This window comes from Kickxella alabastrina (genome assembly GCF_025024165.1).
Source record: "Kickxella alabastrina strain RSA 675 chromosome Unknown BX661scaffold_8, whole genome shotgun sequence".
In the NCBI taxonomy this organism is placed as follows: Eukaryota; Fungi; Kickxellomycota; class Kickxellomycetes; order Kickxellales; family Kickxellaceae; genus Kickxella; species Kickxella alabastrina.
Window position 1 is genome coordinate 435,269 of NW_026251479.1, and position 11,569 is coordinate 446,837.

Here is an 11,569-nt window from a genome sequence, read left to right on the forward strand (position 1 = left end):
GTGCAACACTTTGTGCTTGCCATACACCTCAACCCCATCGGTGGTTTCAACCACTTCGAGGGCACACATGCCGTGCCGCATGAACAATGAAATAAGACATATGTCGTTGGTGCCAAAACTCCACGAGTAGACTGCACCGGATCCTAGCTCGAAACTGTGGCTGGGTGCGTTCGAAGAGTTCCGCATAATCCTGACCCAGATGTTAAAGTCTGCAAAGTTTGTTATGGCGACCATTTGTCAATAAAACAGGTACATAGAGAGGATATAAAGAAAGATGGTGGGAGGTTTTCAGCTTTGGAGATGGAGCTGGGCTATCTTGTATCAATATACAAAATAAAATAACAAAATATGTTGAGGGTATGTATTTTTTGTTTGTTTGTTTGTGGAAAGTGATTGATAGCTATGAAATGCTAAATGTGCAAAATAAAAATGATTGATCATTGTGATACAACAATCCAGCCACATGTGCGATTAAAAAGTTATAATTATGACAATTGCGCATATCTCGTGTTTGTAATATAATATGCAATTGAAAAAATCTAACAAATATAAAGTGCAAGTAAAATAATATCATACCAGCACCCGCGTCTTGACCCTGTAGTACTGCTCAAACCTCAGCCTGGCGTAATCCATGTAGTCAAAGTCAATGTCCGAGATATCGGCCTGAACCAGCGCCCAAATACCCCAATAAAAGTGCGACGCCAGCTGGAAAAGACTGACCTCCGTGTACATCGCCTCCAGCGCACCAGAACCTGAATCCAACGCAATATGGTCCAAATACGTCTTGAACCACGCAAGCTGTGCCTCCTTCCCCGGATACCTGCCATAGTCGCACTCAAAACCAGCATACTCGTTGAAATGATTGGCAATATCAAAGCCGCGGTAATTGTACATAGCGTACTCATAGTCAATAAAGAACACCTCGTCTTTAGACTCGGCCATGATGACGTTTCCAGACAAGAGATCGTTGTGGGAGAACACCACTGGGGAATCGAGCTTGGTCAGAATAGCGTCGAGCTGATCGCATTCGGCAATGAGGTCTTGGATTTTGAAATGCTTGTGGAAAATTGCATTGTCGCGCTCGCTGGCGTAATTGGCCGGGATGTCATTCATCCACCGGCGGATGATGGGGAAGAGCTGTGGGGAGTGGTCGCCTGGGAGCTGCACCTGGCCCCATTCGGCGAGCTTTCTGGCAATAAGCGGCGCCCACAGATCATTGCCCATTTCCTCGGGCTTCGCGACAGTTCCTGGGATGAAGCCGTAGACCAGGCCGTTGTTAAACCGGGCGTACAATGGCGGGCACATGCCAAGACGGGTCAACCCAGCCATGTTCTATCAGGAGAGCAGCAAGCCATATGGCAAACAAAGGAAATGAACATATGGCTGTTATAAATTGAGTATCAATTGGCATTAAAAGACTGTACATGTGTGTCACGTACGACAAATCAAACATCCTTTCAAATCAGCGTGCCCCAGAGGCGTGTGAATAAAAAAGGTGAAAGCCAGGGTTTTTTGTAGTTGTGTGCTGCCCACCACTGCCACAATAACAAAACATGGCAAATGGACTTTAGGACAGTTCAAGACACTTACAATGAGCTCCTGGCTGCGGTCAATGATGACTTCAGTGTGTTTGCCGTAGGCGCGAATAAGTACAGTGATATCCTTGCTCTTGTTTGTGCACTGAATCACTATATGGAGGCGTAGAACGAAAAAGAAAAAAAGAAAAAAGCATCGGGCTTATATCCGCAGTGTTAGTGACAACATATTGCGCCAAGAGAGCTATTGTTTCGGGGATTAATGTTTCTTCATCGAGAAGGGCCACGGAGGGAAAAACTTGCGTTTTGATCACTCTTGTTTGGAACTTACGTTTGTTGGTAATTCCATCCTTGCATTGGTTAAAGGTCAGCTCGTCGGCGGACCATTCAGGGAATACTTTTGTCAGGAGCAGCTTGGAGTCGTCGAACAACGAGTCGTGCTTGACATCGAAGGCAAAGTGGGGGATAGCATCAACCAGAGCGGCGGTGTCCTGGCTCGCGTTGGTGAATTCGCTAGTGTTCGTCATTTGGCAAAAAAAGAATAAAACAATATTAAAAGAGAAAATAAAAATAAAAAATGTGAAGAGAAAGAGTGCAGGTGGCGGCGTTGTATCTTGCCCCACGCCCTTGAGAGCATAACAAAATTATAACCACACATACACAAAGACAAACACTTGTTTCTCATCTCGCTAGAGTATCGAGATGAGAAGTTTTGGGGAAAATAAATATTTTTTATTCTTGTATCAAGTCCGAAAGTTTGGGTTAGACTACTTATTGGCTTTCTTTTTTTATAAAATAAAAGCCCAACTTATGCTACTACAAGCCGCTATCGAGGCGATTGAAGGATCAGGGAGGGGTAAAGAAAATGAAACCAAGACAAGATCAGTAATCGTACTTGAACTTGAAGTAGTCGACATCAAAGTGGTGCACGCGCACATAACCATCCTCACCACCGGAGGCAAAGGCCTTTCCGTCAGGCTGGACAGCCAGACTGTTGATGGGACCGAAGTGACCCTTGACGCGACCGACCTCGTCCTCGAAGATCTTGTGGTAGAAGCGCGACTCGAACTTGCCCTGGCGCGACGACGTAGTTGTGACCTGGCTGGAGTCCTGGCCACCACCAAGAACAACCAGGTCCTGGGTAGGGGTCATGGCAGCGCTGTTGATTCCAGTATCGGCCTTGTACACCTTCGTGGGGGTCAGCGTGGTGGTCTCGAACAGACGAGCGGTCTTGTCCTTGCTGCTGGTAATAAAGTACGAGCCGTCCTTCCACATCTGCATATCGGTGACCCGCTCGGTGTGGGCATCGGATGCACGGCGCACAATCTCCTCGTTCGCCCAGTCGTACAGCGTCAGAGAGCCGTCCTCGTGGCCAGCAACAATGTACTTGTCCAGGTAGCTCCATGCGGCCACAGTAGCCTTGGACGGTGATGGCCTGAGGATAACCACGGGCTCGTTGCTCTGCTCCGGCATGCTATTGTCAATGGCAAACACATAGATTCCGCTCTTGTAACCCATGCGCTCCTCAGTGACCATCAGCACGTAGCGGTCGTCGTGCGAGAACTCGATGCGCTTGATGGCCGTGGGCAAGTCCCATTTGTGCAGCTCCTTGCCGGTCTCAGCATGCCACAGCCGTGCAGTGTTGTCGGCCGCACCGGTGACAATCAGCGTGGTGGCGTTGTTGCAGTCGATGCTCCAGATGCTACCCTGGTGGCCCTCGTAGGTGCCAACGAGCTCACCGTTGTGCGAGTACCACAGATTGGCTACGTTGTCCTTTGACACTGTCATGAGCAGGTCGCCGTCGGGGTTGTACTTGACCTGCGTCAGCGCACGTGTATGGCCCTGAAGAAGAATAGGTCTCTACAGAAAGCAATATAAAACGGTTGAAAAAAGTGAAAGAAAGGTTGAATTTAGCGTCCGGTAGCTGTCAAATAATATATCTTACTCGAGCATGATGAATTTTGTATCTGCTGAATCCATATGGGCTCGAATTGGCTTGTCCCTTACCATTTTGTTATTTGTTGCTTTAATCCAAAGGGGCGAGATGGGTGGCTAGGAAAAAGAGAGAGGCGAGCGTTGTGAAAAAGCCGTCTAATAAATCCTCGTAATTACAAATAGGTGCTCTGAAATGAACAAAAAGGGATGCAGATAAATAAAAAAGTGAAATTAAAGAATCGGCAGACAAAAAAAGAAAAAGAAAAAGACAACTGGCTGTACGAAAAAAAAAGAGAAAGGAATTGGTTAAGCGAATGGTTGGGCTTTGCAATAAATCTCAAATTCGCTCTTTTTTTGCGACAAAAGGGCTTGAAGACTTTGAATTTTTTTGTTGGTGGTGGCAGAAACAGCAGCCTGCTCGCTTGCTTCAAGCTCACGCATGGAGAGAAAATACACTGAGCAAGCAGTGACTGCATGAATTCCACGCTTTTGTTCGCCAGACTGGTGGCAGAGGGGATAAACAAAATTTTTTTAGCACACAAAAGTGGAAGGGCGCCAGGATCAGATTAAGCAGGAATCAAACACGCGATCAACTATGATTTCTGTGGCATGAGCAGCTTGACAGCCTGAGTGGTGGTCTTGAACAGCGCCAGCGCTGGACGGTCAAAGTGGCGGACCATGCCGGTCGACGAGGCAAGGCGCGACAGCTGCACAAACGCTGTGACTAGGGCGCGCACAGCCGGCGTATGTGGCCCGATGTCGCCACGCTCTTCGGCCAGCGCCGCGACGGCCTTTTCAAAGGCAGACAGCGCCAGCGCAAAGTCAGCCAAGTGCGCCTGGTCAATTGCCGGCGCGGGCTCAGCACTCGGCGGCGTGCGCGCCAGGAAGCGCACCTGCTTGGTCCTCGGCAACACAGCATTCCCGATTTGCAGGCGGCTGTCCGAGCGGTTGCGCGAGTGCAGCGGCTCGGGTGTCCCGGCGAATGTGTTGGGGGTCGAGTCCGTCTCGGTCTCGATGTCCTCCGAGACCCAGCGCCGGTGCTGCGGCGCACTGCCCAAGGCCAGCGGCGACGGTATCGAGGGCGCATGCGCCAGCTGCGAACGCGTGGCCGCCCACGATTGCTGCGACACGCGGGTGAATATCCGCAGCTGCTCGGCCAGCGAGCCCGCAGCCCGCACAGCATCGGCAACAGACGGGTTGGGCTGGGCCTGCGCCTCGCCCTTCTCCTCCCTGGCCTCGTTCATGTGGATCTGCGCCGCCGCCGCGCTCAGTGCCATAACCGTCGCCTGCACTGCGCTTGCGCTGGCCGCCTGCAGCTCTGTGCTGGCCGCCAGTGTCTGCACGCAGACGCGCATCGACCCGATGGTCTGGCGGCTTGCGCGAACCAGGCGCCGGGCCTCGCGTTTCTCCTGCGTGCTCTGCAGCACTGCAAGCATGTCGTCGACATGCGCCTCAGTAGCAGTCCACTCGGTGCCGCAGACCGATACTGCCGTAGTTCCGTCCATGACGCCGAGCTGTATCCGCTCGAGCTCCCTGAATAATGTATGGCACGACCGCAGGATGTTGTGCGCCAGGCTGACATCCCACGGCAAAGCGGTTCCAGCTGCCGTTGCGGTTGCGGTTGTGGTTGCTGCTGCTGTTGCCGTTGCTGTTTCGATAGCGGAAAAGTAGCACTCTATTTTTTTGGACATTTGTATTTGTGTTTGTGTTTGTGTTTGTGTCTGCGTCTGCGTCTGTGTCTGTGTTGGTGTCCGTGTTGGTGTTGGTGTGTTTGTGTGGAGGTGAAGTATGAACGTGTATTTTGCTGTCTGGGCTAGCTATAGATATAGAATACAGGGGGCTAGAAGCATAATGGCGGTCTATGTACAGAAGAAAGAGGAAATGATACTAAGAATACAAAAGCGCGGAATGAGTTCAAAAAGAGCGAGCACAGCTGAAAACAAAAGAGCTTGTTACAAAACTATCATGCGTGGCTCTTGTCCACGCTTTGTACGTCTTTTGGCTTGAGTAGCAAAAAGAGATGGCAAAAAATCACGGCCCCTTTGTTTCTAGAGCTATTTTTTGGACAAAGAATCGGCCTGTGATGTTTCTCCTTTTTCAAAGTACATTTCCAGCTCAGCTCAGTCCAGTTTAGCTCAGTTTAGCTCAGTTTAGCTCAGTATAGTTAAGCTCGGCTCAGCTCAGCTCAGCTCAGCTCAGATGTGTCTTTCGGATTGGGGGTGTTGCAAATCCACACTTGCGTTCCGGATTCTGGCGAACAAGACGAATGTGCGCACCGCTGCACTCCATCTCCTTGCAGGCGTGCTGCTTGCCCAGCGTTGGCATTGAATCTAGTGCTGCTTTTCCAAGCTCGGCTGAATTTTGCTAGAGACCTGTGTTTTCATAAAAAATCCCCAGCCGTTTTTTGGCCATTAAAATACACGAGTGCATGCGTACGCATTTGCATGTCCTGTTTTTTTCCCTCTCAAAAAGACTAAAATCTAGGAGCGCTGAATAATACACTAAAGCATCCTCTCAATTTATTCTCTGTTTTGAAACGACCATCACCGACAGTTTAGGGTTTTGTTTTATTGTCTTCTTCGTTTCCTGCGACATTGGTTTTTTATCTTTATTTGCACTTTATTTTCTTCTTTTTGTACATAGACGCATTTAGCAGATTCACAGCTACGCACCTTTCACTTTCTTTATATCTTTTTCACTTTAGCTTCTTGAAGAAGCAAAAGCCTTACTCAAAGCACATACCTCCTCAAAGACCAAGCCCAAGGTAAGACACTCGTCACACACAAATGCGCCTGCCTTCAGGGCAAGGGACAAGGACACGAATATGCTGGCTCGAGTGCGGGGGCAGCTCTGCCTATTACTGCGGTACTTCCCGCCCTCTGGCTTGGACATTCAGGCCCAGCAGCTGCGGCATTTTGAATTTATGAGTTAAACACGCAGCATCGGCACACCTGCACAACTTTAAATTCAGACGATTCAGGATCTTGGACTGCCCCATTTTTACGCATACAAACACATAAACACACAATCACACATACACACATACACCCCACTTGCATAGCAAAGACCCATCTGTTCAAATTACGCGCTTCTTTCGACATTCCCGCCAGCCCAAGTCGAATGTGCTTCTGGAAATACTGTCTGCGTGGACACTCCTTTACTTGCCTATTTTTGTACTGGAATTTTCATTTTATTGTTAACCCAATTTCGTGTTCAGCTGCAAGTTTGCTAATCTCGCAATATTTTCTACTCTTCTCTCTACTGCGTTCTACTTTGTAGTGATATTCTCTTTTAGATTTTATTTGGCTTTACTCTCTGTATTCTACTTGTTTTAGCAGCAGCCTTTTTTTATACACAACTATATCGCACGTATTTCGTGAGGTTGGCCTAGCTCATTTTTCTTTTCTTCGATAAACGTTTAGTTACTCTGTCCGTTTACATTCTGTTGTTTTGCCTTTTTCTTTCTCCTCCCCGCCCGTGTTTCTCTACAATCCAAGACACAACGCATCAGTATCTCACCTGGTATATCCTTAATATCAGTACACGATGTCCCGTTTAAACGAGAGTTCCGGGACAGCCAGCACAGGCAGCAATGATCAGGCGCGTAACGACAATAGCAGCGGAAGCAACAAGCGCCAAAGCAGATTCCAAGGTCACTGGGACGCCGCTCCTATCCGGCTATCGAATCAAGCCCTGCATTATCAGCCCAACGTCTCTCAGTCCGCGGCCGCTGTCTCTGCAAACACCGAATCTTACGACTACAGCTGGGACTTGCTGGTCTCGGGTAACAAGCCGACAACGCCCGCCACGGCCATGGGCCTGCAGACCTTCGCCAGTTCTATTGACGACGACTGGTCGAATTTGTTGGAGCAGGTATGTCAACAAAAAAATCGACCAACAGGTGCTTTCAATTGTAATTGTGCCACTGTTGCCACAGCTGACGCAGCTGACACTGCTATAGTAAAATGCCAGTTTTTAATTAATATCTGGCCAACCTGATTGACGATGCACTTCCTGATGCACGATTGCGTGGCTGCAGCCCAGCCATTAAGTTATTTTGCTCTAGCGCAGCACATGCGCCACAGCGCTCATGGTCAGCATAATCTGTACTAACTATTATCACAACCTTCTATTTTCTCTCCTCCTTATAGACCGACTCATCTTTAAGTGCAGTTGGCAATGGCAGGCCCGCTGGTTACCAGCCAATGGCTCTGGGAAGGCTGGGTCTTGACAACGGCGGTCACAGCAGCAGCAATGCCAATGGTGGCGCGTCGTCTTTTGGAGAAACCTCAGGCGGAATTCCTCTTTCCCGCCGCCAGCTTGTTGACATTATCCAAACTGACTTTCCACGCACTCCCTCGCCAGCCATTCTCGACCCCTCGGGCATGCGCGTGCGGCCACCCAACACGCCGCTCCAGCGCCAAGTGTCGACCGACAGCAACACTGTGGGCGCCCCGCACTCGTTCGAGGGCGGCATTTTGGGCAGCGGCCAACTCACCCCGGCCTCTGCCTCTGCCTTTTCGACGCTATCTGCATCTGCGCCCAACAGAAACCCCTCGCTCATCTCCCCCTCGGGGCTTCTGTCGGACACCGGCATTCTTGGGATGCCTGTGCGCTTGCCCTCGGTAGTGCCTCCCAGCCGCTCGCATAGTACTGTACTGCCCTCGAGCAACACGCAGTTGCACAATGTCGGCATGATTCTCAACTCACTGTTGGACCAAGAGGAAGACGACGATTTTGGCCGTCACCGCTCGCAGATCGACATATTTGGTATGTCAGTTGGCTCTCCGCCTGGGCAGCCGTCAGGTGCGCCAGGCCAGTCGCTTTGGGCTGCTCGCCATGCTGCACGTTTGGACGGTCTTCAGCGCGCCTCGTCCACTCCGCCGCGAAACGCCGCCACGGCCGCTGCCACTGTCTCTGGCCCCCACGTTGGCGCGACTGGCGCCTCGGGTATATGGGGAGGCATGGATATTGGTGCTAACCAGCAGCAGGCATCTGGGGCACTCCTTCATGATAATGGTTTTATGGCCTATAACCACGCTGGGTCTTTGAACGCGGGTCCGCTGGGCGTGTCGGGCGCTCAGATGGGCGCTGCCGACGATCTCAACTACCGTCTCCGCAGCCTGCGGCTTGGAGACGACAGCAGCCGTGGGATCCGCAGCGCTGAGCTTCGTGGGACCCATGATATATTTGGCGACACAGATGGCTCTGTTTCGGCGCGTGCTTCTGGTCCGATGAGCAGTGTCAGTGACCACTGGGAGTTTACAAACCAGCACCAACAACAACACCAACAACATTTTCAGTACCATCATCACCAGCAGCAGGCTCAACAGCTGCAGCAACAGGCTCAGCAACAGCAGCATAGACTGTACAACAGTAACATGCCGCTGCAGTCCCAGCTGCGCCTGCACAATGGCCAGCATATGGGCCCTGCGGTTGGTGGCTCGCCCTTTGTCGACAACATTGCCACGGACCGCAACGCGCTGTATAGCGGCGGCCCAGTCAGCACGGCTGGAGCGCAGATGCACAATGTTGGGCTGGCCCATGGGGCGTCCCCCCATGGGTTTGCTCGTGCGCAGTCTTACAATGACAACGGGAGATACGTGCGTGGTGGCGGCGGAGGCGTTGGCCCCATGAGCGCGTATTCGCTGCCTCAGCCTATTGCGCAGAGACCCACTGCCAATGGACTGGTTGGCGCTGGAGTTGCCAATGCGCATAGATCGCAAGGTGGAACTGGGCAGAACACACCTGGACAACAGCAGCAGCACCACTCGAGCTACCGCATCCAATCACAGACGCACACCCCGCAGCAACATCAGCAACATCCGAAGCAGCACCATCATGCGCATGCTAACCAACATAGACAACAGCAGCATCAGCAGCCGCTGCCTCAGAAGCAGCAGCAGCAGCAACAACAGCAGCAGCAGCAGAATATGCTGGCCGGGCGTGATGCAGCGATGTACAATACGCCCCCTCCGTCTACTATGAGCGCTCAACCGGTAACAAGCGCGCCGAAAGCCCGCGGTGGATCCAATAGCACTGCGGCTGCAGCGGCGGCCACCTCGCCGGAGCCCGGCATGCGCACCACGATTCTTGACGAGTTCCGTGTCGACAAGGCGCGCAAGTACGAACTCAAGGACTTCTGTGATTACATCGTCGAATTCAGCTGCGACCAGCACGGGTCGCGGTTTATCCAGCTGAAGCTCGAAACAGCGGCGCCAGAGGACACGCAGATGGTATTCAGCGAGATACTGCCGAGCGCGCGGCAGCTCATGACGGACGTGTTTGGAAACTATGTGATCCAAAAGCTGTTTGAGCATGGCAGCCAGCCGCAAAGACACATGCTGGCGAACCAGATGGAAGGCCATATTCTGACGCTGTCTCTGCAGATGTACGGGTGCCGCGTGGTGCAAAAGGCCCTCGAGCACGTTTTGGTGGAGCAACAGCTCAGCATCGTGCGCGAGCTGCACGGCCACGTGCTCCAGTGCGTCAAGGACCAAAACGGCAACCATGTCATCCAAAAGGCCATTGAGCGCATCTCGGCCGACAAAATCCGGTTCATCATTGACTCGTTCCATGGACAAGTGTACACACTGGCGACGCACCCATATGGCTGCCGCGTGATCCAGCGGATGTTCGAGCACTGCAGCGAGAGCCAGACGCGCCCTCTGCTCGAGGAGCTGCACCGCTTCACGACGAACCTAGTGCAGGACCAGTACGGCAACTATGTTATCCAGCACGTCATGGAGCGCGGCAAGGCGGTTGACCGCATTCTCGTGTGCTCGCGCGTGCGCGGCCACGTCCTGCACCTGAGCAAGCACAAGTTTGCCTCCAATGTCGTCGAAAAGTGCATCGCTTATGGCGAGCCCAAGGATCGCAAGGCGCTGATCGAGGAGGTCATGTCAGTGCGGCGCGACGGGACGAGCAACCTGGTCAATATGATGAAGGACCAGTATGCGAACTACGTTGTGCAAAAGATGCTTGATGTCGTTGATGGCCAGCAGCGTGACCAAATCTTGGACAAGATCCAGGACCATATGGCGATGCTGCGCAAGTTCACGTATGGAAAGCACCTTATTACCAAGGTGGAGAAGTACCTGGCTTCGAAGGAGGGCAATGCTGGTGGGAACAGCCCTGTGTCGGCGTCGTCTTTGGCATCATCACCGGTACCGCTGTCTACGGACGCGGAGCAGCCAGTGTCTGCTGCCAGCGCGACTAACTCTGTTACGCCGAGATCACGGGCGTGAGGAATTTGCTGGCCTTTAGTATATAAATGTACATGTGTGTGTAAAAGCACTTTATGTTGTTAATTTTTCTCCCTTTCTCTCTTTTCTCTCTTTTCTCTTTTCTCATATTTCTATTTCTATTTATTTTTAATGTTTATTATGTCACAGTTAAGGCACATTAAGGTTGTGTAAACAAACATGTCGCCTTGCTGGCATTAATGGACTGTGTGCATGGCAATTAGAGTAACGATGAAAAGGTTTTATTGTTCTCCTTGGAAGAAATAAATATCCTTCGTTGATTATTATACTTTATTTGTAACATATAGTAACCATGGTTGCGGCTAACTTTATTTTGGTTATCTTATTATAAAAATGGTATCTGTATTATTAACATCATCCCAAAGTTTAGATCAGACTAGCAAGCATCTGCGTTATGCCAATTCAACAATGCATAGTAGATATTCAGAATAGTACAGGAGGAAAATTATAAACTAATATAACCCTCTTTGAAAGGGACATACAAATTAGAAACAACTATATTTTTTGAAATATTATCACATGCATTGCCCGGTGGAAAGGGGCCCCGCCTCAGATCAAGTGATAACTCCGTTCCACCGGGTCAAATGCACAGACCTCCTCCCTTCTTTAAAGTTGCGCTAATAGCTCCAAAAACGGTAAACAAAAGAAGATAACACATGGCACCTCGAGTGTTTTCTACCTAGGAAGATAATACCTTTTTCGCACTTGAAATGTACGATAAAGTGTATGGAATTGGTCTTTTTCTGCGGGATCCGCAAAGTATTGGTTTTTTCTTTAATTCACACACCCCCTGATTTTACGATCTCTGGCGTGTCCTTTAAAGTGTGGAAATGG

General features: G+C 50.7%; 4 protein-coding genes across 4 annotated transcripts; 1 reads left to right on the forward strand and 3 right to left on the reverse strand.

The window, feature by feature from the left end:
• Positions 1–479: 479 nt before the first annotated feature.
• BX661DRAFT_181003 (kinase-like domain-containing protein) lies at positions 480–2,184 on the reverse strand. The gene is made up of 3 exons (XM_051535597.1): positions 1,867–2,184; positions 1,591–1,688; positions 480–1,332 (listed from the first exon to the last, which is right to left on the reverse strand). The coding sequence occupies exons 1-3, from the start codon at positions 2,060–2,062 to the stop codon at positions 571–573; spliced, it is 1,056 nt and encodes a 351-aa protein (XP_051392494.1). The 5' UTR covers positions 2,063–2,184; the 3' UTR covers positions 480–570.
• A 61-nt stretch (positions 2,185–2,245) lies between these two features.
• Positions 2,246–3,565, reverse strand: BX661DRAFT_181005 (eukaryotic translation initiation factor 3 subunit I). Its single transcript, XM_051535598.1, has one exon. It carries the CDS (start codon positions 3,321–3,323, stop codon positions 2,418–2,420), a length of 906 nt encoding a protein of 301 aa, XP_051392495.1. The 5' UTR covers positions 3,324–3,565; the 3' UTR covers positions 2,246–2,417.
• A 498-nt stretch (positions 3,566–4,063) lies between these two features.
• On the reverse strand, positions 4,064–5,161 carry BX661DRAFT_170391 (uncharacterized protein; the record flags this gene model as incomplete). Its single annotated transcript, XM_051533615.1, has 1 exon — positions 4,064–5,161. One exon carries the CDS (start codon positions 5,159–5,161, stop codon positions 4,064–4,066), a length of 1,098 nt encoding a protein of 365 aa, XP_051392496.1.
• Positions 5,162–9,547: 4,386 nt separating this feature from the next.
• BX661DRAFT_142275 (armadillo-type protein) lies at positions 9,548–10,717 on the forward strand (the record flags this gene model as incomplete). Its single annotated transcript, XM_051532935.1, has 1 exon — positions 9,548–10,717. One exon carries the CDS (start codon positions 9,548–9,550, stop codon positions 10,715–10,717), a length of 1,170 nt encoding a protein of 389 aa, XP_051392497.1.
• Positions 10,718–11,569: the final 852 nt, after the last annotated feature.